The following is a 26,270-nucleotide window of genomic DNA, read 5'->3' as shown; positions in this document are numbered from 1 at the left end:
CATCATTGATGTTTCTATCTCTGCCTCTCCCTTCCTCTCTAAAATCAATAAAAATGTATTTTAAAAAAACAAAAACAAAGAATCAGTGGGAAAATATCCTCTGGTGAGAATTAACAACAAAAAAAGAATCTGAATTGACATTTGTCCAAAGATTTACAAATGGCCAATAAACACAAGAAAAGGTGCTCAGCATCATTATTCATTAGAGAAATACAAATTAAAACCACATTGAGATACCATTTCACACCCACTGGAATAACCATATGAAAAAGGCAACCCCGGTTGGTGTGGCTCAGTTGTTGAGTGTTTTGATTTAAAATTTTTTTTTTCCCCACGTGACAGCAGTGATGCTGACCACGGTGGGAAGAGCAGGGACCTGAGCAGACGTTAGAAGGATGCCCTGCTGGTGCGAGCTCTGAGCTTCCCCACAGGCTCCTGGCTGACTCGCTGGACTAAAGCAGCGAGTTAGCCCCCTCTCACCTCCACACCGCCCTGACCAGAAAGGACAGGGTGTACCTGGCAGCTCTTCATTCCATCTGACCTCAGTGGTTGAGTGTTGACCCATGAACCAAGAGGTCAATGGTTTGAGTCCCAGTCAGGGCACATGCACGAGTTTCTGGCTCAATCCCCAGTAGGGGGCATGCAGGAGGCAGCTGTTGGATGATGTTTCTCATCTGTTTCTATCTCTCTATCCCTCATCCTTTTTCTCTCCCTAAAAGTTAATAAAAACATATGAATAAAGGCAAATAATAATATGTTGGTGGATATGTGGAGAAATTGAAATTCTCAGACATTGCTGGTGGGAATATAAAATGCTGCAGTCACTTTGGTAACATTCCTCAAAAAGTTTATCAAAAAGTTCACATATAACCCAGCAGTTCTACTCCTACATATATATCTAAGAGAAATGAAACACATGTCCTCACAAAAATTTGTACATGTATGTTCATTCATAGCAACATTGTCCATGATAGTCCCAAAATGGGAGCAACCCAAATATCCATGAACTGATGGGCATCAACTGATAAACAGTGTGCTCTAAAGACTAAAAATGAAAAAGAAGACAAAACAGTGTGGTCTATCCATACAATGGAATATTATTCAGCCATAAAAAGGAATGCAGTGCTGCCCTAGCCGGTTTCACTTAGTGGATAGAGCATCAGCCTGCAAACTGAAGGGTCCCGGGTTGGATTCCAGTCAAGGGCACATGCCTAGGTTGTGGGATTGATCCCCAGTAGGGGGCGTGCAGGAGACAGCTAATCATCGATTCTCTCTCATCATTGATGTTTCTATTTCCCTCTCCCTCTCCCTTCCTGTCTGAAATCAATAAAAATATATGTATTTTTTTTAAAAAAAGAATCACTCTTCTGGGAGACTCAAACTATGCATAGGAACCTCTAGTATGTTAAAATTCTCAGAAAGTGATGAGCAGTATCCGTTGGAATTCTAGGATCGGATCATTGATGCTGGTCCCAAAGGAAACTATGCTCGGTTCATGAATCACTGCTGCCAGCCCAACTGTGAAACACAGAAATGGTCTGTGAATGGAGATACCCGTGTTGGCCTTTTTGCCCTGAGTGACATTAAAGCAGGTAAGAATCACCTAAGAATTATGGAGCTAAGCACGGAATTTCAGATTTTATCATCTTAAAATCCCATATGTCCTATGATCTAAAATGAGGTTTGCAAACTCCTGAGGATATATATAAAAGACTTGCCAGGTGGTACTTGGCATGGATTTTTTTTGTTGTTGGTGGTGGGGTTGTGATAAAATATACATAACATAAAATTTATCATTTTTAAGTGGCATTAAATCCATTGACATGTACAACCATCACCACCATCCATCTTCATAACTCGTCGTCTTCTCCAAGCGAAACTCTGTACCCATTAAACACTAACTCCCCATTGTCCCCTCCCCTAGCCCCTGGCAACCACCAATTCCACTTTCTTTCTCTTTGGATTTGACTGTTCTAAGAACCTCATATAAGGGGAATTATATAGGATTTGTTCTTTTTTTGTGACTAACTCATTTCATTTTACATAGTGTCTTCAAGCTTTGTGTATGGATGATTTTAAAGGAATAAATTTCCAGACCTTTTATATGAAAACCTGGGCTTCCCTCTGGCCACTGGCAGGCACCCAGGACCTGGGCTTCTCTCGCAGCCCTGGCTTCATCCAGGTCATCTGGTCTAATTAACATATTCTGCTTTTATCTACACTAATAAAAGAGAAAGATGCAAATTGACCGTACCTTCGCAACACCTACCAGCCAATCAGGAGTGAGTATGCAAATTAACCCAACAAAGATGGCAGGTTAATTTGCATGCACAGGCGCCAAGCAGCCTCTGGGCAGCATGCAAAGGCAGAAAGGCGCTCCGGTCCAGAGCTAAGGTGGTGCCAGCAGCCAGGGGAAGGAAGGCCCATTCTTGCATGAATCTTTGTGCATCGGGCCTCTAGTTATTATAGATTGGTCTGCCTTAGAAAAGCATCAGCAATCCATGGCTCCTTTCTTACCACCCCTTTCACAGACACCGCCCCCTGCAAAAAATATATATGTATATCCTTTTCTCTATAATTTAAATATACTGCCTAGGAGTTGTTTTGACTTTTCAGAATTTTAAAGGTTCTGACAATTTTCATATTTCAAAAATTCAGCCACTAGTTCTTTTCTCCTGTGTTGCACCACTTAAAGTATTAACTGAGGAAGGTAACAAAGCTTGATTGTCACTGTGCACTGTGCTCTACTCTGTGATGCTGCTTTTAAAAATTATGACTTGTATCAAGTTTTTTGAATAGATGGCTTCAGGATAAATTGGATAAATTGCTACTTTGTAACAGGAATTATAAAGTGAATACAATAACAGCTACCATTTATCAGATGCCAGACACTGTTCCAAGCATGTTACCTAATCTTTGCAAAAGTGCTATAAAGTATGTGGTATCATACCTATGTTACTTGGATTCTTAGGTTTCACTCCTCTCTCATTCTTTTCTTCATTTTTCTCTCTGTCCACCCCAGGATGGGGGAGGATGAGTATGGTTCCTCTGTATTAATTACTCAGATGTTACTCGGTTATATGACTTTAGTTCTTATATCTGTCCTGACTGCTTTCTCTAGTACATTTGTTCTCAGAACTTTAGTCTCCATGGGGATGGTTTCCTCTGCCGTATCTAGCTACAAATTTTCTCTTTTCTGTATCAGCTCAGGTAGCATGGGGGCAATTCATAGACCTTCTTGTCCTCACTTGACTTCCAGTCTATATGGGTGTGATGGGAAAATGAGACAGAATGTGCTGAGTGCCATGCAGAGTGCCTGTAGGAACTGCAGCCTTGGCAAATGGAATCAGAACTTTTCAGCCTACTCTTCTCCTTACTCATCCAACTTCCTGAGCTCTTCACATACCTGTTATTTTCTGCCTCCTACATATATACTCCCTTCGCCATCCCCAATGAGTTCAGACCTCTCAAGGATTATTGTATGTTGGACTCTTCTAGAATGTTATGAAGTCTTTCCTTTATGTGCACTGATACATTCTGATTTATCCCCTTATGTACTTACTAGAAGCCCGGTGCATGAAATTCATGCACTGGGGAGGGTGTCCCTCAGCCCAGCCTGCACCCTCTCCAATATGGGACCCCTCGGGGGATGTCCAACTGCAGGTTTAGGCCCGATCCCTGTGGAATCGGGCCTAAACCTGTAGTTGGACATCCCTTTCACAATCCAGGACCGCTGGCTCCTAACTGCTCCCTTGCTGGCCTGATTAACACCTAACTGCTCCTCTGCGGGCCTGATTGCCCCCAAATACCCTCCCCTGCTGGCCTGATCACCCCAAAGGCTTTTATTAGTATAGATGTTTACATAGTGAATGCTGAATGAGCAGCAGATTATTTCAGGTATCCTGCTATCTTATACTTATGTATAGCATTGAGTTGCATTATAAGCACATAAAATTTACGAAAATTGAGTCATATACTTTTAAATTGTTTAATAAGAATAGTGTGATAGAATTATCCGTTATTCAGTCCAGTAAATTCACAGTGGGTGTGAGAGGGGAAACATGACTCTGCTGTTACCCTGGTCAATCTCAGTTCCTGCAGGTTCCTTGCATTGTAAGCCTTTCATCAGGCCATGAGTGGTTTTAGTATTCAGACCATTTTGTACCCCTAAGTATAAGCTAGCTGCTTAAAAATGTGCTTGACCAAATAAATAATCTATTTCTAATATTAGGTGGAAAATTGTATTGATTAGTCTCACTGGTAGGATTTGACAACTTTGACTGAATGACTGTCATCTAAGCCATTACCCCTGCCCAGAGACAACCTCTTGGTATACGTGTATAAAATTCTTGTATTTATTTGTTAGGCCTTTACTAATGTGTTTTGAGTTTGAGTGTGTTTTATTTGCTTTCTTGGTTTTGATGACATGCACAATAGAAAGGAGACTTTTCCTACCTTAAAATCTATTTGTACATCTCTTTTTAAAAGTTTACAAATTATTGCTATGGTATTATGTCATATTCTCTCAACAAGCCTGTGTGAGGTTGCTATTTCTCCATTTAATGGATATACTCAGGGCTCAAATCACTCAGATCATAGTGTAAGTGGGATGTAAAGCCAGGACTTTAGGTCTATGGTCTAGAGTTCTCTCGTTTTATTCTATACTGAGATGTCTCTCCCTTGAGTGCTGCCAGGTGCTCACCTGGCACACACACGTTTTCTTCATACCTGCATTCCCAATGCCTGGCACATCACTGTAAGTTGTTTGGTTTTGGTAATGAATTATTATACCAGTGTTTTGGATCTGAATGGTTAGAAAACAAATTTAAAAAACCAACTTGGGATATTAATACTTCTGTAGTAAAAGTTAGTTTAAATATTACTTGTTAAGCCATTTAAGTTTTTCTCTTATTAAGTTGTATTAGATGATTAATAATGTTACAGGATTAGAATTTAATGTTTTATTAATATAGTGGGATTTGTAGTTAATTTTTAATGTATTTTTATTGATTTCAGAGAGGAAAGGAGAGGAGAGAGAGATAGAAACATCAATGATGAGAGAGAATCATTGATCAGCTGCACACACCCCCACTGGGGATTGAGCCCGCAACCCGGGCATGTGCCTGACTGGGAATCAAACCATGATGTCTTGGTTCATAGGTCGACACTCAACTACTGAGCCATGGCAGCTGGGCTGATTTTTTATTCTTTCAAAAATTAATAATTTCTCTTAGAAGTCAACATACTTTTTGTTATTAATGCAGAAATAATGTAAATAATACCATAGAGCCGAAACCGGTTTGGTTCAGTGGATAGAACGTCGGCCTGCGGACTCAAGGGTCCCAGGTTCGATTCCGGTCAAGGGCATGTACCTTGGTTGCAGGCACATCCCCAGTGGGGGGTGGCAGGAGGCAGCTGATGTTTCTCTCTCATCAGTGTTTCTAACTCTCTATCTCTCTCCCTTCCTCTCTGTGGAAAATCAATAAAATATATTTTTAAAAATAAAATAATACCATAGATATTAATCTTTTCATGGTCTCTTATGCAGGCACTGAACTTACCTTCAACTACAACCTTGAATGTCTTGGGAATGGAAAGACTGTTTGCAAATGTGGAGCCCCAAACTGCAGCGGCTTTTTGGGTGTAAGGCCAAAGGTACCTTCTAAACATTTGAATCGGGAATAGTTGTGTGGTCCTTCCACCCTATCCAGGGCAGGGCTGAGTCTTTATTTTAAGACTAGAGGCCCGGTGCACAAAATTCATGCACGGGGGTGTGTGTCCCTCAGCCCAGCCTGCACCCTCTCCAATCTGGGACCCCTCGAGGGATGTCCGACTGCCCGTTTAGGCCCGATCCCGGTAGGATTGGGCCTAAACGGGCAGTCGTACATCCCTCTCACAATCCAGGACTGCTGGCTCCCAACTGCTTGCCTGCCTGCCTTCCTGATTGCCCCTAACCGCTTCTGCCTGTCAACCTGATTACCCCCTAACCACTCCCCTGCCAGCCTGATTGATGCCTAACTGCTCCCCTGCCAGCCTGTTTGCCCCCAACTTCCCTCCTCTGCCAGCCTGGTCACCCCTAGCTGCTCTCCCCTGCAGGCCTGGATCCCCCCCAACTGCCCTTGCTCATAGGCCCGGTCGCCCCCAACTTCCCTCCTCTGCCGGCCTGGTCACCCCTAACTGCCCTCCCCTGCAGGCTTGATCGCCCCCAACTGCCCTCCCTTGCAGGACTGGTCCCTCCCAACTGCCCTTCCCTGCTGGCCATCTTTTGGCAGCCATCTTGTGTTCACAAGGGGGCAGTCATCTTTGACCACATGGGGCAGCCATCTTGTGTATTGGAGTGATGGTCAATTTGCATATTATTCTTTTATTAGATAGGATAGAGGCCTGGTGCACGGGTGGAGGCCAGCTGGTTTGCCCTGAAGGGTATACCGGATCAGGGTGGGGGTTCCCTTGGGGCGTGGGGCAGCCTGGGCGAGGGGCCTGTGGTGGTTTGCAGGCTGGCCATGCCCCCCAGCGACCCAAGCGGAGGCCCTGGTATCTGGGATTTATTTATCTTCTATAATTGAAACTTTGTAGCCTTCAGTGGAGCCAAGCCTCCTACTTGCTCTGTGGCCACAGCCATTTTTGTTGGGATTTATTTATCTTCTATAATTGAAACTTTGTAGCCTTAAGCGGAGGCCAAGGCAGGCCAGGGCAGGTGGAAAGCTTGGCTTCCTCCATTGCCAGGGAAACCCAAGCTTCCTGCTCTCTCTGTGGCTGCAGCCATCTTGGTTGGGTTAATTTGCATACTCCTGATTGGCTGGTGGGCGTGGCTTGTGGGTATAGCAGAGGTACAGTCTATTTGCATATTACTCTTTTATTAGATAGTATGTCTCTCTGAAATAATGACAGAGAATAGTTGTCATGGTCACTGGCAATTTGCTAAGTAAGCATTCTGATGATCAGTTTGGTGACACAGAGCATCTTTGAGTATTGTTGGAGTGTTTTAAACAATCTGACTTCTAACTGGGGATACCTTTTTAGCTAAGAGGCCTGTAAATAGAAACCTTAAAGTGGGTTATTTGCCACATTTTTATTGGTCTCAGCTGATCTTACTCATATTTCCTAATAAGCTACTTATCCTATCTAATAATAGACAAATATGCAAATTGACCATACCTCCGACACACCCCAAGCCACGTCCACAAGCCACGCCCACCATCCAATCAGAGTGAGTATGTAAATTAACCCAAACCAAGATGGCTACAGCCACAGAGAGCAAGGTTTCCTAGGTAACAGAGGAAGCCAAGCTTTCCGCCTGCCCTTGCCAGGCCTAAGCCTCCACTCAAGCTACAAAGTTTCAATTATAGAAGGTAAACAAATTCAAACAAATGGCGGCAGAATGGAGCTTGAGAGAACAGGCTAGGGTTGCCCCCAGCAACAGGGGAAGCAAAGCTTTCCGCACACCCTGGCCGGGCCCACCCGCTTAAGGCAACAAAGTTTCAATTATAACCCCAACAGAAATGGCTGCCTGCCTCGGAGGGAGCCCCAGGCTTGGCTCAGCTCCAGGCTACAAAGTTTCAATTGTAGAAGGAAAATAAATTCCAGATACCAGGGCCTCCGCTTGGGTTGCCAGGGGGTGTGGCCAGCCTGCAAACCACCACAGGCCCCTCGCTCAGGCTGCCCCACACCCCAAGGGAACCCCCACCTGATCCGGGACGCCCTTCAGGGCAAACCAGCTGGCCCCCACCCATGCACCAGGCCTCTATCCTATCTAATAAAGAGTAATGTGCAGATTGATCATCACTGCAACACACAATATAGCTGTCCCCATGTGGTCAAAGATCCTGCCCCCATGTGGACACAAGATGGCCACCACAAGATGGCCAGCAGGAGAGGGAAGTTGGGAGGTACCCGGCCTACAAGGGAGGGCAGTTGAGAGGGACCAAGCCTGCAAGGGAGGGCAGTTGGAGGTGATCAACCCTGCAGGAGAGGTCAGTTAGGGGTGACCAGGCCGGCAGAGGAGGGAAGTTGGGGGCAAACAGGCTGGCAGCGAAGCAGTTAGGGGCAATCAGGAAGGCAGGCAGGCAAGCAGTTGGGAACCAGCAGTTCTGGATTGTGAGAGGGATGTCCGACTGCCCATTTAGGGATCCGACTGCCCACTGGGATCGGGCCTAAACGGGCAGTCAGACATCCCTCGAGGAGACCCATATTGGAGAGGGTACAGGCTGGGCTGAGGGACAACCCCCCTCCGTGCACAAATTTCGTGCACCTGGGCCTCTAGTCTATATATATAAAAGCATAAGCGACCATTACAACTGAATGACCAGAACGAGTGGTCAACTAGTCGCTATGATGCGCACTAACCACCAGGGGGCAGACGCTCAATGCAGGAGCTGCCCCCTGGTGGTCAGTGCTCTCCCACCGCCAACCTCCTGTGGCCCCTCCCCCAGACCAGTGCTGATGGCCCTCATGGGGGGGCCAGCCGGCCAACCTCCCAATAGGCCTCAATCACCGGCCAGGCTGAGGGACCCCACCAGTGCACAAATTTGTGCACCGGGCCTCTAGTATTATATAATACTGTCAATAAACATAGGATCCTTAATTTTATCATTGTAACAAAGTATAAACATTGTTGTGAGTTCCTAGTATTTTTTATGTGCTGTTTAACTGAATTATAATTCTATAACTGCTAAGAATTGTCTAAGTCTGCATCCTACTTTTCTTAAATATTATAAAAAACTCTCCTTGCTGTTCCATAGTCTTCGCAATCATTATTGTTAGTGACTGTTAAATTTTTTATATAATGGGTGGACCATAATAGTTGAACATCTGGATACTTCTAGATATCTCTCTCATAAGTAATAGCACACTGAAAATTTATGTTTAATTTTAATGCATAGTAGATTACACAGTGACTCTAGTTGGATATTTCCATTATGGTTTTTTGATTATGAAGTCAATGTTAAGAACTGAAAAATTCAAATTAGTATAGAAACCCATAACTAAAGAGAATAATCAGTTTGAGCAGTTACACATGAAGATGAAGAGTATCCAGTAATTATTTTATTTTATTAAGTAAGGAAAATTATTTTTATATTATGTTGGATTTTGTTTAGTTGGTTGGGTTAAATGGTCTTATTCTTTCAGATGCCCAGTTGACTTTTTATCTATAAATTAAAATATAACTGAGTTTAACCCAAATTTAATGATGTTACATGCACTGGGAATTTTAGTTTCTGCATCATTAAGGTCTAGGTAGCATTTCACACATGAATCAGTAATAAGAGAATTTCAAGAGCAGAAGCTTATGAAAACCACTGGGTTTGGTGACCAAGAATGGGAGCACAGAGGAGACCTGCTGTGCTAGGATCTGTCTTAAGTGGTAGACATAATTTGATTTAGATAAAAATGCATATCTTGTTGAGGACAAGGACCATGAACTAGATTTTTTGTGTCTTCCAAGCACATGGCTCATACTAAGTGCTCAGTGAAGGTTTGTTGAATAAACTAAGAAATGTGTATGCACACACAAACACACAAAGAAGTCTTCCTTAGTTATGAAATTAATGTAAAAATAAAACTTATGAAAGGGGTGACCTTTAACATCAGCCCATGTGTCAACAAAAAGAACATATCTCTTTAATTTTATTCAGGTAGCAGGGGTAGTTGGTACAAAAGTTAATTAATACAACCACTTATTGGGTACCTTACTATAACACTGTGATGGGTTAGGTGCCTTTTCTGCATTTTCTCTTACCTTTACAACAGTCAATAAGGACTGTCTCTTCCCAGAGGAGAGACTGAGACTCAAAGAGAATAGTTAACCTGGTCAAGATCATACAACTAATGTGTTGACAGAATGCTGACTGCTCAATATCTGACCTCTAGAATCAACCCATTGCCACAGAAGAAAAGTCAAAGAAATTCAAGAAGAAGCAACAGGGGAAGCGCAGGAGCCAGGGTGAAATCACAAAGGAGCGAGAGGATGAGTGTTTCAGCTGTGGGGATGCTGGTCAGCTTGTCTCCTGTAAGAAGCCGGGCTGCCCAAAAGTTTACCATGCAGACTGTCTCAATCTAACCAAGCGACCAGCAGGTTGGTGCCAAAATCTGTTAAGTGTTCCTTGTTCTCAGCCAGAATTCTCAAAGCCCTCTGGTCTTCCCATGCATCCCATGCATAGTATTGAGGGGATTTGGGTCCATGTTCTTACTCCTGGAGTAAATAACAAAGGCTTAGAACCCTCTTTTTATAGAGAAGGGAAGAGAAATTCACTTGCTATATATCAAGTATTTTGTTTTATGTTTCTGTTATGTTATTTTATCCTCCTAACAACCCATAAAGATGAGACCTTTTCACCTTCCGATGATGTAGATAAGGAAACTCAGAATCAAATTTGGTGAGATGATTTGTCTCATGAGAACATATAGATGTAGGAGCTGGATTGAAAGCCAGGTTTTCTAACTGAACCGCGTCCAGCACTGCCAGTGGTGAACCAGAGGAGGGGCAGTAAGGATTAACATGTTAAGCGCCCAGTCACCGGTGACTGACACTATACTTTCTGTCCGGAAGACAAAACAGGCTGGGCGCTTAATGTGTTAAAGAAAACAGACAAGAGAATATAGTTGAGGCCAGGTGGATCACTCTGCCTGGATGAGGACACAGTGACACAGCCTATAAGCCGAATCTTTATTTTATAGTCAGATCACACAAAGCAAAACAAGGGAGTGGTCAAGATGTTTACAATGTTCTTGTGAGTTTCAAGTCTACTTCTTTCCTATTGTTGCAATTCTCTGAACTCTATCAAACTTTATTTTGGCAGCACTTGCTGCACCGCCCGTAGCCCACATCCCTCAGCTACATAGGACTACAGGGTCGGATTATAAGGTTAAGCTTACAACCATAGCCTTTGGCTATAATTGTGCTTGGGAGGGCTTTGCCCTCCAAACTGGGACTTATATGTGGCGTTGCCATAAGAGGACCGTGCCCTTTCGTCAGTCTGAGGCTTGAACCTGTCCAAACGCTGCAGCCGCTCTCCATATCTGACCTCAAGTTTACTAAAACACATTCCCTTTCTAAAGAAAGAGCAGTTGAGACAGAGTGGAACTTTAGATCATTCTAGTCAGTAAGGTGTGGACTGACACCCTTTTAGACCTCTTCCCTCTGAAGGAGATGCAGATGTGTCAGTTAGATGAGAAAACTGCTTAGTCAGATGTGGTACCTGGAAATTTGTGGTTGGAGAAGTCACTAATCTTTGGGTGGTGATTTGGAATTAGCGGATTTTAGGGGTTTGGACCTGCCATCTATTTTAAATTACAAAGATAAGAAACCAGTGGGAAGCCATTCTAGGTGAGGGGATTATACATCATTAGTGGCCTGTTTCCTGGAATTGCAGAAAGAGAACAACTATGGGGAGGGAGGGAGAGGAGTTTGTCCTTCAATATGTGGTTGCTAGGATAATGAAATAGAAAATGAGATAGTGTGGGGGCAGGCCATAACATTGACCTAACACTTCCAGGAAGTGGAAATGGGAAATTGTTTCAGAATCAGTTACTCATGGCCAGGGCTGGCACAGGCTGTGATAGAACTGATCTGGCCTATGAGCCAGGAGCAAAGTCTAGCCAGCATAGTTTATTGGAAGGAGCTGGAGAAGAAACACTGCCCATGACAGAGACTCTCAGCTATCATAAAGTGGAGACAAATACACCTAAGGTTAGCTTTGGGTCTTTTCCACTGATTCTGCGTAGACAACACAGATAAAGTTTGTGCTAATTTCAAGACTTAAAATTGAGCAAAGGTAAATCTGCTTCCTTTCTTTTTTTTTTTCACATTTATATATCTGCTCCCACTTCCTACTAATAACCAAATAAGCACGAGTTTAAATAGCTGAAATGTCCCCCTTAGAGTTGAATGTTTATTTATTTTAAAATATATTTTTATTGACTTCAGAGAGGAAGGGAGAGAGAGATAGAAACATCAATGATGAGAGAAAATCATTGATCTGCTGCCTCCTGCACACCGCTCACTGGGGAGTGAGCCCACAACCCCAGCATGTATCCTGACTGGGAATCAAACCTTGACCTCCTGGTTCATAGGTTGACACTCAATTACTGAGCCATGCCAGTTGTGCTAGAGTTGAATATTTAAAGGACAAAAGGAGTTTGCAAAATATGAAAGTAATACCCTCATATTTTATCTTAGACAAGCATGTCAAACTCAAAGGCTAACACGGGCCAAATAAACAAGGTTTAAGTTTATGCGGGCCGCAAAAAAAAAAAAAAGTTTCAATTTTCATAGAAACGTAGGTTTATTTCGATAGAGACATGCTGAATACAAAGGGCTGAAATAAATGAGTAATCATTAACATAAAATAATAGAACGTTTTAATAAAAATTTTTTCTTGAACATTAACTTACCAGACACTGAATAGCTGCACAAATTAATAAGTGTAACACAAATAAACCTATTTTTCTTGTTCTCCGAAAGCGAAATATATCCTATTGCGCACACCCAACAAGTCAGTACAAGACTATTGATGTAGCAATCGGCTGCTAAAATATTCGCTGCTAGTATTAGTGGAGAGAAATGGTGCGCTTGAGCGTAAGGTGCATAAGGGAACACAATTGTAGTAATCAGTTGTTAGCGAACGTTGTCATTCGTTATTAGTAATTATGTATAACAGGATATTGTAAAAATTAAGTTACGAAATTTTTATTAAAACGTTTCTTAACATACTGTTATATTGATTGGGCCGCAAAAATATTTGTTGTGGACGCATGTGGCCTGTGGGCCACAGGTTTGACATGCTTGATGTAAGGGGAGCTTTGGGGGTCTTATTCCTTGCTAGGAATAGAAATAATAGAAATAGAAATAAGGAATTACTCCTGCCTGTATATGTAGTTGATGCTTAGTTGCTACTTGATACTGGCAGTTATTTTTATATGCGGTTGTGCAGAAGAGGAAGCTGAGATCCTGGGGCTGGGGAAGCATGAGCTATCTGCAGAACAGGGCAGTTTGAAATCATTCCTTTGACCTGGTTCCAGAGCCATGGCCCATCTCTTGTTTTCCTAAGCTCTTGTTTCACATCTGTGTTTCAGGAAAATGGGAGTGTCCTTGGCATCAGTGTGACATCTGTGGGAAGGAAGCAGCCTCCTTCTGTGAGATGTGTCCTAGCTCCTTTTGCAAGCAGCATCGGGAAGGGATGCTCTTCATCTCCAAACTGGATGGACGTCTGTCTTGTACTGAGCACGACCCCTGTGGGCCCAACCCTTTGGAACCTGGGGAGATCCGTGAGTATGTGCCTCCCCCGGTACCACTGACTCCAGGCCCAAGCACTCACCTGGCAGAGCAACAGTCATCAGGAGTAGCTGCTCAGGGTCCCAAGATGTTGGACAAGCCACCTGCTGAAGCTAACCAGACGTTGTCACTGTCCAAAAAACCTCTGGCAGGGACTTGTCAGAGGCCACCGCCGCCTGAAAGACCTCCTGACAGAACTGACTCCAGGCCCCCGCCTGTAGAAAGGGTCAGGGCCCTTGCTGGGTCAGGGACCAAACCCCAGTCCTTGGTATCCAGCCAGAAGTCATTGGACAGGCCATCTACAGTGGGAGGACCAAGAACCCAGCTGTCTGACAAACCCTCTCCAGTGACCGGCCCAAGCTCTTCACCCTCAGTCAGGTCCCAACCACTGGAAAGACCTCTAGGGACAGCCGACCCAAGGCTGGATAAATCCATAGGTGCTGCCAGCCCAAGGCCCCAGTCGCTGGAGAAAACCCCAGTCCCTACTGTCCTGAGACTTCCACCATCAGACAGACTGCTAGTCACCAGCAGCCCCAAACCCCAGACTTCAGACAGGTCTCCAGACAAATCCCACGCTTCTTTGACCCCGAGATTCCCACCTCCTGACAAAGTGCTATCAGCTGTGGTCCAGACACTGGTAGCTAAAGAAAAAGCACTGAGGCCCGTGGACCAGAATACTCAGTCAAAAAACAGAGCTGCTTTGGTGATGGATCTCATAGACCTAACTTCTCGCCAGAAAGAACGGGCAGCTTCTCCTCATGAGGCCACACCACAAGCTGATGAGAAGATGCCAGTGTTGGAGTCCAGCTCATGGCTTGCCAGCAAAGGTCTGGGGCAGATGTCTCGAGTTGTGGAGAGAGGCAGTGTGTCAGATCCTGTCCTTCAGCCTCCTGGAAAAGCCGTGGCCCCCTTGGAGCACCCCTGGCAAGCTGTTAAATCACTCACCCAAGCCAGACTTCTTTCTCCGTCCCCTGCCAAGGCTTTTTTATATGAGCCAGCAACTCAGGCTGCAGGAAGAGCACCTGCAGGAGCTGAGCAGATCCCAGGGCCTCCCAGCCAAGCACTGGGCCTGGTGAAGCAGGTGAAACAGATGGCTGGAGGCCATCAAGTACCTGGACTTGGTGCCAAGAGTGGGCAGTCCTTCAGGCCTCTTGGGAAGGCCCCATCCTCCCTCTCCACTGAAGAGAAGAAGTTGGCAACCACAGAGCAGAGTCCCTGGGCCCTAGGAAAGACCTCACCAGGGCCAGGGCTCTGGCCCATGTTGGCTGGACACACACTGGCGCCGTCTTGCTGGTCCTCTGGGAGCACACAGACATTGGCACAGACTTGCTGGTCTCTTGGAAGAGGGCAAGACCCTAAACCAGAGCAAAACACATTTCCAACTCTTAACCAGGCGCCTTCCAGTCACAAGTATGCAGAGTCAGAACAGAAATAATACCAGTAAATGTCAGATGACCAGCCCAGCTACCCCCAGGGTTCTTGGGGGAGGGAAATATTATTCTCCCTTATAAAACAGACCCCACTACCTTTTCACTGTTATTCTTTCTTTATATCCCAACACTCAGAACTCTTGTGACATTAGCCAGTGGGGGCTTATGGTTATGTGATACATGTATGGAAATCCAAGTGGGCCTCAGCCAAGGAGACAGACAGACTTGGGTCTCTTTCCCTCATCCTTTACACATGGTCAACTTGAAATAAAAAGTCCACTCTGGAGTCAAACATGGGATTCAATTCCGCTGGTCAGGTTGGAAGGTAGAGGGGCTTTCGATGCTATTTCTCTATGCCTACAGAGCCCCACTGAGGGCACCTGATGAACCCTTGGGAGGAACTGATACCCATTCAAACCAGTGGCGATTTCTTGAGCATTCATGTGTGCTAGGCCAGGTGCTGGTCACTGATAGGAGATACAGAGATAAATAAGACCTGATTCTTATGCGCCTAACATGCCTGCCTGGGTTTCTAGGCTGTTTTTAAGAACCTTTGGCCAGGAAATAACATGAAGTTCTGAGGGGCCCTGGGGCGTGGTCCCAGAAATGATTGTATTGAGTTAAGTTTCTTCGGGCTAGGTGTGCATGTGTGCATGTGCATGCATGTATGCTCATGCAGATGTCTATAGGCAGGGTGAGGCTGCAGGGGCCAAGTGGGATTGTTGGCTGGGCAGCCACCACCACTGCTTCTGTCTGGGTTGCGCAGAGTCTGTCTGGGTTGCGCAGAGTCTGAAGATCTATACTTGGTGGAATAGCTGGTTGTGGGGAAACTGGGCTCTACAATGACGTAGCTTTCCCACAGTGTAAGAAGGCAATTGGCAAGCTTATCTCTCTTTTTTACCTATTTTCCTCCTTTTACATCAACCCACCCTATGCCCATCCCCCACACACTCAGGTGCTTTCAGATTTCAGAGTCTTGGGCAGTGGACCTAGGAATCTCTAGCAAGCTCTGAGCTAGATCCACCACCAGCTCAGGGAGGGTGCCAGATCCTGACAGAAAATTACTTCCCTTCTGATCCTTTGCTCTCCTGCCTGAATGGAGGGAGTCCTCTTCTTCACTAGTGGATTTTACCACCCTCCCCTGAGAATTATGCTCTGTGTTGAGAGGACTTGCCTGCTGACTCAAATTTAAAGGCAACCATAACCCTTCCTTTATGACTGGCAAGATGTGGCATTTAGAGAAATGTCCAGTCTGAGGGTTGACTCCTCATAACTGCTGATTATCTGTTACTGCTGCCCTGAGCTGGGGCTCAAGGGCTGGGAAATCTGTTGGTGCTACCCTGCCCTACCATTCACCCAGCTCACTGACTGCCAACAGGAAGTGCTGTTTGGCCAGTTTCTTCCCATTCATCCATGTCTCTTTTGTCCCTAGACCAAATGTGTTTACCTATCTGCTTTGCCAACTTAGCCAGCAGCTTTAGCCAACCAGGCCATCTGGCCCAAATGTCTCCTAGCCATTCTGTCTCAGTTATGACTTTTATATCAACAGGAGTCTGTTTTTTGTCCCTGTTTCCTCCTGAGTTCCTAGTGAGGCTACGCTAATCACTCTAAAGGAGGAAATAATAGTTACAGAAGCATTTGCGCTTTATATAAAAATTAAAAAGAATTTGCTTTTATTTCCCAAGGTGGGTCTCTGGGATTGAGACACTTGAACTCAGGCAGAGGCACAAGACTGGGCAGGGCTGCCCCGAGTTTAGGAGCCTATCCTTGCATCTCACTTAGACCTCGGAATCTCCTCTGTAAATTCCACCTGCCTAGTTCTCCATTTTGGTCCTGTCCCTCTTCCCACATCATCAGAGAAGAAAAGCTCTTGGTTGAAAAGGAAGAGAAAACAAAGCATCTTATTTTCTTTTTAAAAAATTTTAAACCATGGAAAAGATATTTTTAAAGAAATCCACCCAGAACGTTAAAGTTCATTATATTAAGTATTTATCATGTGTGAGAATAATAAGTATATAACTGCAGCTAGTAGGTCTTTTTCCCTAATCTCTTAGGTTGTACGAGTAGGGTTTGCTTGGTGCCAGTCCTGTGCCCTTTTCTCTCCTGTCATCTGTAGTTGCGATCAGAAAAAGTATCCACACTGCACTGTCAGAATCTCCTTTCACTATGTTGTGTGTTAAATTACCGTAGTTTTTTGTTTAATGGAATAAACTGTGAATTTTTGTGTGTGTGGTGGGGGGTTGTGCAGGCTTTGTAAAAATTTGTAAGTGGAGAAGTTCGATCCTACAATAGCTTCTGAAGTAGGCTTTGGTAGGTAATTTTCTTGACAGACACTCTAGACATGTCTCATGGGACAGGAAGGAGTGAGGGAAAGGTGGGCCATGATTGACCACTTTATGGTTTTGTTTTGGTCCTTTCCATTTTCCACCACTCACTGAATACTTCCTTCCAGACCTGCCTGGGAAAACAACTGAGCTATGCTTGGTTTAGGGGATAGGAGGCAGTTCTTTATCTAAATGGATGGAGTGCCAGGCTTTCCTGGGTGCCATTTGAAAAGACTCTCAGCTTGAATGGGACCTAGAAATTCAACTGTGAGGCCCACTGATCTCAGCATCTCATTTTAGATTATTAACATCTTAACATGAAAGCAGTCACTGTACAATTAGAAGCACAATCAGGACTGTTGGGAATGGAGACTATTGCATGATGCTGAGAGGGAGTGACTACCTTTGAGGACTCTGTTAGAGCCTGTGCTAAGACCTTTTCTCCAAGGATGGCAAGTTGGAAATTAAAAGGTAATCTTTTCTCGTAGACATTCCTGATCTTTATGCAGGATGGTATTTTTGGTATTTGGCTAAGTGCTTGGAATTCAGATCTCAAGAGAATATGCCTCTAAGCCCCTTTCCCAGGGGGAAGCCATAGCTTCCATAGGAAGCTAGAGAACAAATACCTCTCCTAGCCCTGTTAAGTCAGGGGAAAAATTATGGAAACTGTTAAATTCAAAGCCTCTTTGCTTCTCCTACTGAAGCCAACCCATTGTGATAGCAAATAGCTCTCATTGCTACAAAAGCATCCAAGTTTTTAAATGTCTGCGTCTCCCTAAAATTCCTGAGTTTGAGGTGATTTAAATCACTATGTTGATCCTCTTCTGAACAACTACCAAATCTACATCTTTGGCATTGAAGAAAATAATTGTATTCATATCTTCCACCCCACACCACAGTCAGGGCGTGAAGTGCATCAGTGATTCTTCACAGGTTTGGCAGCATCTACTCACTGGAGCTGGACTCCCAGGTCGCCTGTGAGAACACTGGCAGTAAGGAAGTCTGGTCCAGGCAGCTTCCCCTGTGGAGGAATTAGGAGCACTAAACATGGACAGATGTTGGCCTCAGCTCCTACAAAACAGTTTTTCTCCTAAGGCTTTTTTGGGGGATATTGTCATCTTGGGGTTTGTCAGAGTGGCCCAATGTAACCTCTCTGAGATCACGGCAGGAAGGGAGCGACCACAATCCCTTTCCTACTAAATAATGTTTAGGCTGTTCCATGTGTTGGACATTCCACATCATTTAAACTAGGTAGCCGCATGAGACTTTACTTGGCTGTGGCCAGTTAGCTCTCAGCTGAACTTCCTAGGGCCAGATTGCTGTAGTATAAATTGAAATAAGAATAGATAATTGCTTTGTACACACAAATGTAATGATGGTGCTAATTTTCTGGTATAAATAAGCACTGCCAAGGGTTGAGGAACTGGTGACTTGAGAAACCCAAGTTCCTGTTTGGGAGGAAAAGATTTTATGTAGGACAGTTCTTTGAAGCTGTTAAGAGGAGAGGGCAGAGCCTCGGTGAAGCCTGTACCCAATCCTGGAGTGGTCCAGCGCAATCCAGAGATGGAAGAGATGCCATGTCCAGGTGAGGGTGGCCATTGAGTTTTTCAGGGCTGGTGTCACCATAGCCTCTGTCCACACTGCCGAGAATAGGTTGGTAGAGAGCTCCAGGTATGGGGTCTCCCTCAGTTACCTTCTGCCCCTCTCTACCTCTCACTCTCGTGGGAACCTCTATTGCCTATGAAGATTAAAGGTATTATTTCTTAAGTAAATGTAAAGTTTTAATTAGAAATCCACAGCCTGGAAAGCAATGTTTCCTATCAACATAAGCAAAACACAGCACATGTTAAATTCTTAAGTGGTTCCTTCTCTGGAGCTGCTTTCCCATGACTTTCCAAACATCAGGCTATTGAGGGGCTTCAGGTGTCACACTCTGGAAGTTGAGCAAAGCTTTGTGGACAGGAGGAGCGCCCAGGGAGTAGGAGCAGAAATGAATGGTTGTGGTGCTTTAGACTTCCAGAGGAGGGCAGAGAGAGGTGGTCTCCAGGCCTGAGGTGGGTGCTGCTTGTGTGCATGTAGGTGAGTGTAGAAGGTGGGTGGGTGCAGCACACAGCAGCTCATGGAAGAGCAGATTTCAGAGTCTCGGTAAAGAAGCTGACAGTAGAGATCTACCTTTATATTTTTTAAGAAAAGGGGTGTGGGGGGAACAGCTGAGGTCCATCACCTTTTTTTTTTTTTTTTTGCTCCTCACCCCCATAGATTGTCAGCTGTGAAACTTTTAGTGGAAAAGAGGGGAGCCCTGTGGTAGGAGTCCCCATAAACATGTACTGTAATTCTTTGTATATAGAAAAAAATTACTGTAAAGTAAAGTTTAACTTTACTCTTATGGCCCTTGCCCTGTGTTGTGTTTTGTTGTTGATGGGGAGATGTAGCCCAGCAGGAGGGAGGGTGGGTTTGGGGTGAGAGCAGAAGCCAGTCCCTGCATTAGCGCCAAAGGTGGGACACAGTGGAGCTGAGCACTTTTCAAGCACCTCATGGGAGTGGTGTGGGTTTCCTCTCAGTCACTAGGTGCCAGAATGTCTTTCTTTTGGGAGTGGCTGGTGTTTTCATCTCTATACAGGAAGTCTTCATCACCCATGAAGTAAGGGTATTTTGAGGAATTGGTTTTTAAAAAGGAAGTAGAACCAAATGACTTCCTGAGTGTGAGTCTGACCATCTTGGCTAAGTTTTTAGTTCTTCAGAGGCAGGTGCTAGCTAGACACTACAGAGGATCCAGTCTAAGGCAGGAAAGCAGAAATAAAGGGGCCAAGCCTCCATACAGGAAAGGGCTGTCATTTACTTCCTTTTAGTTGAATTGGAAGTGTCGGCCCTGCTTACAGTTAACACCTGGTCCTCCAAGGTCCAAAAATAAAATTTGAGGCAGCCTTGGGAGTCTGCCTCCCCTTCTGACTTAGTCTTGAACTTCCTGCCCCTTCAGCAAAAAGCCCTTCAGGGAAGATAAGCATTTAGTCAAAGTTTCGTTTCCTTCATGATCACAGTCCTGAACTGGGCAGTGGTTGCCTCATTTTACAGATAAATTCAGGCTGAGTTTAAGTCCCTTTTCTAAGTATCTGAATTAGATACCCACCCAAAAGAATTTTGTGTGTTGCAGTAACCTATGATATTCCTACCATTAAACCACATTTTAGGGTGCTGATGGGACGCTGAGGATGCGCCAGAGGTATGATGTGACAGGTGCGGTAGAACCTGTCAGTCTGAGGAGGAAGTGCTTGATCCTTTGATCTCTGGACAGCACTGAAGTGCTTGCTTTGCTCTTCTCAGCACCAAGAAGGATTTTGAGTTTTGCACTTTCCCAATCCTAGCCTCTCACCATACTAAAGTATAGGAAAAGGCTCTTTTGTTTCTCCATTATCTCAGCTGCAACCCTGGGCTTTAGTTAACTTGGTTTCCAAAGGAAAATTAGGGCTGGGAGGAGTCATATTAGAATGAGGCCTAAGAAAGGGGCTGAGTGTGATTCACAGTGCATTGATTTTATTTACAAATCAGAAGCCACTTAAGTAATCTGGAGACACAGTGCTGTCCAGGGAAGAAGCCTGGAGTCCAACTCCAGGGAAGAAGCCTGGAGTCCAACTCCGCCTTTACCCTCCTGATGACCATCAGTCAGCCCAATGCTGCACGTTCCATGGGCCAGCACAGACAGGTGCCACTTCTGCTGCCATGGGGACTTGGGGTAGCTTACATGTTTGACCATCCAAGCCCAGACAAGAACTAGGTCCAGCCCCTTGGGGAATTCCTTTAATTCCCCCAGGCCAAATAAGTGGTGATTCAGTGATGACAACAGCTGTAGAAGTAGGGATTTGCCTTCTGGCCCAGGTCCACGCCCTTGTCCTCTGTCAAAAAGAGAGGTGGCAGCTCAGTACCATTCTGTTGGGGGATGCGGTAACAAATGTGAAGGGGGCCTAGAGGAAGTGTCCAGAGAGGCTAGGGAAGTACACACCTGTCATCACCTGGAAGGCGGCCACACTGACGTAATCCTCTGCCACTTTCTGGAAGAGCTCGTCTGGCAGGAAAAAAGGCGATCAGTGAAGGCCCAGTGCCAGGAGCCCTGGGATCACCCAGTGACACAGCCCTCTAGGCTCTGCTTCCTCTGGAGCCCCTGCCTGTTCCTGCGGTGAGGCCCAGGACAGCACTCACCCACACTCTGGCCTGTCTTGCTGGATGTTTCAAAGAGCTGAGCTTTGATATCTGTAAGAAAAGCGACTACAGCTTCATATCTGAGAATCAGGTGGACACAGACAGGGGAAGTCTTCTGGACCCCACAGGTTCAGGGAAGCCTGAAAGCTTTCCCAGACGATGTTGCCATGGTAGCCAAACAGTCCCTATTTTCTGTGACCCACCCACACAGCCACTTCCCTCCCCCGGCCCCAACAACTGAGAAACAACTACTGTCTGCATAGTCCTGGACATCGTGGAAGTCCACACGTCGACGCCGCCTGTCCTCCTCCAGCAGGTCACTCTTGGTGCCACACAGGTAGATCTGACAGCCCTGAAGTAGAAGACAAGGTCAGGGTAATCCATACAGACCACCAGAGCCCCAGCCTCTGGTTCTCTGGTAAGGTCTGGCCACCTACCTCCTCTAGGTTTCGCAGTTCCTTCACCCAGAACTTTGCCCGCTCAAAGCTGCTGCTGTCTGTGAGGTCTTGGTATAGGGCAGGCAGGAAACAACCAAAGGTCGGGGGCTGGTCGCTAAGGCCAGCCTGGCACCCACCCCTTCTTGTTTGAGGAGCAGACGAGAACCTCCCTTACCATAGCAGACGATGGCAGCCTTGGCACCTCGATAGTAGATTCGGCTCATAGCCTCGTAGCGCTCAGAGCCTGCTGTGTCCTGAAGGGCAGGGGGAAGCTCATCGTTGGCCTGAGTTACTGAGCTTCTCCCCAAGACTGCAAACTAATACGTCCTCCAGACCCCCATTTTTAAACTGGGGTCTAGAGAAGAGAAATTGCCTCTATAAGGCCACAATCAGACACGAATAGACAGGACTAAGCCTCAAGAATAGATATTCCCAGGACTACCTGCCCAAGGGACTTACCCAAATACCCAAAGTCACTGTCCGGTCTCCGACAGACATCACCTTGGCCACGAAGGCGGCTCCGATGGTCTGCAACCAGGGGGAAGCGATCAGGATCGCGGGTGCGGGCTAGCTCCCACCCGTGCCGGGCCCGCGAGGCGCACTCACGTTCTGATAGGGCCCCACCAGGAAGCGGTCGTGCACGTATCGCTCTACCAGGCTCGTCTTACCCACGAACTCCTTGCCCAGCATAACCACCTTGACGTCCACGCGCTGCCCGCTCATGCTCTCGGGGCCGCCTCACCCGCGTCAGGGTCCTGGGCCCCGCGCTAGGTGAACCCGGATCTCCGCCCGGGCAGGCGGCGCCCAAGCCCCAGTCACTACCGCTCCAGACACGACGTCGGGCTCGCGCTCTGGCAGCGCCCGCCTGCCCCCGCTCTTCGGCCCGGGCGCTGACCCTTCCAAGAGCCCTGGGAGCGTGTGGGACAGCGCCCTCAACGGCGCCGCACTCCGCCGCCCGCCTCGGACGGACTCCCCACCGAGCTTGGGGGCCGCTCCAGCCCAGGTCCGCACGCACCGACGCGGCTCCCGCAGGGGGAGTGGGGCAGAAGGGGAGGGACCGAGGGTCACGTGCTCAGGCGCCGGAAGTGGTGGGTACAGCGAGTCTGCGCCGGAAGTGGCGGGCGGCCCGACAACTCCTCATGGCGGCGGCTGCTGTTGGGGTGCAGTGGGGCGGTGACTGAGCTGGTGCCTGGCGGGCGTGCGCCGAGCCCGGGCCTGGCCTCCGCGTGCCCCCCGGGCTCTGCACCCCTGATGCTGCTCGGGTGCTGACCCCGCCCGGCCGGGACAATGGTGAAGTATTTCCTGGGCCACAGCGTGCTCCGGAGTTCCTGGGACCAAGTGTTCGCTGCCTTCTGGCAGCGGTACCCGAATCCCTATAGGTACGTAGCCGAGGAAAGAGCAACCCCACCCCCTCGCTGTTTGGTGATGGAAATGTGGGACCGGGAAGGACTCAACATCGAGTCCGAGGGAGGGGATTGCCGGAACCGTGGCCGTCTTGAGGGCCAGAGGACTCTATGGAGGAAGTGGCCAGGCCTGCAGGGTGCCTGAAAGAGGATGGGCCTGGGCGGTGGTTTTCTTGAGGCCCTAGTCCAAGGTTCGCTGGGGTGGCGAGACAGGAAGAGGCGGCGGCACAGGAATTGGGAGGGATCCTGGGGTTGGAATTCCAGACGCTCTCCTCCTCTGCCTGTGGCTCTCTCCAGCGGTGCAATAAATCATGAAGGCCAGCCATGCTGGAAAGCCCAGGAATCCAGGTCAACGAGAGGGCGGGAGTTGGAATTTGCCCTGGGGTAGGTTCAAGGGAATGAGCCACAGCACACATCACTGCAACTTTGAGGGAAGGCCTGGCCATTCTGGGCCAGGAGGCTAGAGATGGGAACCCCAACAGGCAGTCTCTCAGGGGCAGGCTCCTGAGGGTCACCTTCATTCTGTCACCTGCAGCAAACATGTCTTGACGGAAGACATAGTGCACCGGGAGGTGACCCCTGACCAGAAGCTCCTGTCCCGGAGACTCCTGACCAAGACCAACAGGATGCCCCGCTGGGCCGAGCGACTATTTCCTGCCAATGTTGCTCACTCAGTGTACATCCTGGAGGATTCTATTGTGGACCCACAGAACCAGACCATGACCACCTTCACTTGGAACATCAACCACGCCCGGCTGATGGTGAGACTCCCTTGGTCCCTCAGACAGAGCTCCAGATAGGTATGGCTAGGGAGCCAGTGATGCTGAGGGAGGGAGGCAGTGGTTTTCAAACAGGAATCCATCGAGCCATGAGGGTGCCTTGGGTGTGCCTCAGAAGGGAGAGGATTTGGGCCCCATACCCCATGTGGACTAAAGGAGTAACACTCTTACTTGTCTTACATAATGGATTTCTGCCTAAGAGTTTAGGAAAAAGAGGTTCTATATACCTTTGATCTCTTGTCTTTAAAACTTGATGGGTGATGGGCACAAGGTGCAATATACAGATCTTATAACCTAGAAACCCAAACCTGAAACCTGTATGTTCATGTTAACCAATGTCACCCCAGTAAATTTAATTTAAAAAAAAAAAAAAAAAAAAACTTGAAAATATATGGTTTATATTAGGCAGCAGTTGCCAACCTTTCTGACCTCTCGGACCACCGGTTGGCGACTGCTGGTTTAAGGAACACTCTACAATATCTTCTCACGTATGAATATCCTGAAGCGTTCAGAAAACTTGCATTCTCTTTCTCACTTAATCTTCACAATAACCCTGGGAGGCGGGTATTACTCTCTTGTGCAAAGAGAAAAGTTAGGTTCAAAGAGGGCAAGTGTCCTACCAGGTCACAGAATGAGCTGGCAACTTAATACACTGCCCCAGGGTTATCTGAAGCCCCCCAGCATACTCCCCTGAGGGTACTACCTGTTTTCTATGTTACCAAGATAGTGGTCCTGCTGTGAGAAATGTCTTTCAGTCCAGCTATGAGACAGGTCTTTGAAGGTTTCTATTGGAAGTACCGAACTACTTTCTCCTGTCTGGTGAGAGCTGTGACAATTGCCAGATTTCCATTTTTATTTGGACTTCCAGTGAACTCAAGAGCTGCAGCAGGTGGAAGACAGGCTAAAAACTACTCATGACCAGACAAAGCTACAAAACCAAATCCAGGGCCAGGATGAGCTGGAAGGCCCTCTGCTATTCCATGTGCCTTCTAGTTTAAAGGGTCAGAGGAAAGATTGTAGACAGCAAAATGACCTCATTGTTCTTGTTCTTCTGTAAATGCAGCTTGGGGTGCATTCAGGGAAAGGAATGGATTTTCATTTTATTGCTCTACCTCGTGAAAAGAGGCAGGAGATCAAATTTATGTGAAGTTAGCAAATTGAAAGAATCCCACACAATTGTGGTTGGCCTGACTCCCTGCACAGGTGGTGGAGGAACGATGTGTTTACTGTGTGAACTCTGATAACAGCGGCTGGACCGAAATCCGCCGGGAAGCTTGGGTCTCCTCTAGCTTATTTGGCGTCTCCAGAGCTGTCCAGGTGAGCAGCACTGTGGGAGTGCTAGGGCTCTGAGGCCCAGGGCATTTGACATAGAGACTGGGCTGGGGGTCAGTGGGCAGCTCAGAATTCTTCCCCTTCTCATCTTTTGCCAGGAATTTGGTCTCGCCCGGTTCAAAAGCAATGTGACCAAGTCAATGAAGGGTTTTGAATACATCTTGGCCAAGCTGCAAGGTGAGAACCTCCCAGGCACAGGTTGGGGTCAAGTTCTAGCTGCCCTGACTGGTGTGGAACCTGGGGCTGTCACGGCTCCTCTCTAAGCCTGGATTCCTCATCTATTCCTGGGCAAATACCACCTTTCCGATGGGGCCTGGCTTGCAGGAAGTGATTGCTGTAGGGAGCGATTAGGTGGGTCTTTTTGGCCTCCTCTCAAGCCAGCCTCCTGCCCTTTGCTGCAGGCGAGGCCCCTTCCAAAACCCTTGTTGAGACGGCCAAGGAAGCCACGGAGAAGGCAAAGGAGACGGCACTGGCAGCTACAGAGAAGGCCAAGGACCTTGCCAGCAAGGCAGCCACCAAGAAGCAGCAGCAGCAGCAGCAGTTCGTGTAGCCAGCCCAGACCCTGGTGCGGCAGCACCCCACCCACCTGCTGCACCCCTCTGCCCTCCCCCCTGTATTTTACTATTAAAAGTCAACTTCCAGCCTGATCTACTCTCTGGGAAGTGGGTTGGAAGTGGTATCTGTTTGGCATCTACAATGCATCAGACATGCTATCCATGTCTGGGCCAGGCCTGCTTCTTCCTACATTGGATAGCTGAGGAGAGATTTGCCCAGGGTCACGGACAGCATGCAGGCAAAGTGGTCATAAACACTAGACTGTAAGCTCCATGAGGGCAGGGACCTTTTTGTTCTCTGCTGTGTCCCAAGTATCTGGAACAATATCTAGCTCATAATAGACACTCAATAAATATTTGTTGAATTCAATCAGCCCTAGCTGTAGAGTCAGAAAGCTTTGGTTCGAATCTTGACTCCACTATATCTTGGTTTGGGGCCTCAGGCAAGTCCTGTCCCTTGGCCTCAGTCCCACCTGCAAGGTGGGGAAAGAGCTTAGCTGTGAGGGTTAAAGGGGCACTGCAGCACAGTCCGCAGTGTTAGTTG

General features: G+C 46.8%; 3 protein-coding genes across 6 annotated transcripts in view; 2 read left to right on the top strand and 1 right to left on the bottom strand.

Annotated features, from left to right (window-relative positions):
• NSD1 (nuclear receptor binding SET domain protein 1) overlaps nucleotides 1-19,413 on the top strand; it is a 146,792-nt gene extending 127,379 nt beyond the window's left edge. For all 3 annotated transcript variants that reach the window (XM_054717781.1, XM_054717782.1, XM_054717783.1), the window contains exons 20-23: nucleotides 1,451-1,592; nucleotides 5,549-5,655; nucleotides 9,871-10,075; nucleotides 13,075-19,413. In XM_054717781.1, coding sequence (XP_054573756.1) covers nucleotides 1,451-1,592; nucleotides 5,549-5,655; nucleotides 9,871-10,075; nucleotides 13,075-14,708 — 2,088 coding nt within the window. In that variant the 3' untranslated portion in view covers nucleotides 14,709-19,413. The remainder of the gene's footprint in view (nucleotides 1-1,450; nucleotides 1,593-5,548; nucleotides 5,656-9,870; nucleotides 10,076-13,074) is intronic.
• A 1,233-nt stretch (nucleotides 19,414-20,646) lies between these two features.
• Nucleotides 20,647-22,712, bottom strand: RAB24 (RAB24, member RAS oncogene family). The gene is made up of 8 exons (XM_008142973.3): nucleotides 22,265-22,712; nucleotides 22,118-22,186; nucleotides 21,834-21,912; nucleotides 21,659-21,726; nucleotides 21,474-21,573; nucleotides 21,222-21,272; nucleotides 21,025-21,087; nucleotides 20,647-20,917 (listed from the first exon to the last, which is right to left on the bottom strand). Exons 1-8 carry the CDS (start codon nucleotides 22,379-22,381, stop codon nucleotides 20,853-20,855), a joined length of 612 nt encoding a protein of 203 aa, XP_008141195.1. The 5' UTR covers nucleotides 22,382-22,712; the 3' UTR covers nucleotides 20,647-20,852.
• Nucleotides 22,713-22,752: 40 nt separating this feature from the next.
• PRELID1 (PRELI domain containing 1) lies at nucleotides 22,753-25,813 on the top strand. 2 transcript variants are annotated; one of them, XM_008142984.3, is made up of 5 exons: nucleotides 22,753-23,037; nucleotides 23,597-23,822; nucleotides 25,044-25,157; nucleotides 25,271-25,349; nucleotides 25,574-25,813. In XM_008142984.3, the coding sequence occupies exons 1-5, from the start codon at nucleotides 22,946-22,948 to the stop codon at nucleotides 25,720-25,722; spliced, it is 660 nt and encodes a 219-aa protein (XP_008141206.1). In that variant the 5' UTR covers nucleotides 22,753-22,945; the 3' UTR covers nucleotides 25,723-25,813. The 2 variants fall into 2 exon arrangements, with proteins under 2 accessions (XP_008141206.1, XP_028005466.1); XM_028149665.2 differs by lacking the exon at nucleotides 25,044-25,157 and having other exon boundaries at nucleotides 22,754-23,037.
• Nucleotides 25,814-26,270: the final 457 nt, after the last annotated feature.

The sequence above is a fragment of the Eptesicus fuscus genome, chromosome 6 (genome assembly GCF_027574615.1).
Source record: "Eptesicus fuscus isolate TK198812 chromosome 6, DD_ASM_mEF_20220401, whole genome shotgun sequence".
In the NCBI taxonomy this organism is placed as follows: domain Eukaryota; kingdom Metazoa; phylum Chordata; class Mammalia; order Chiroptera; family Vespertilionidae; genus Eptesicus; species Eptesicus fuscus.
The sequence above is the reverse complement of the archived record's forward strand: the minus strand, read 5'-3'. Positions and strand labels throughout refer to the sequence as shown.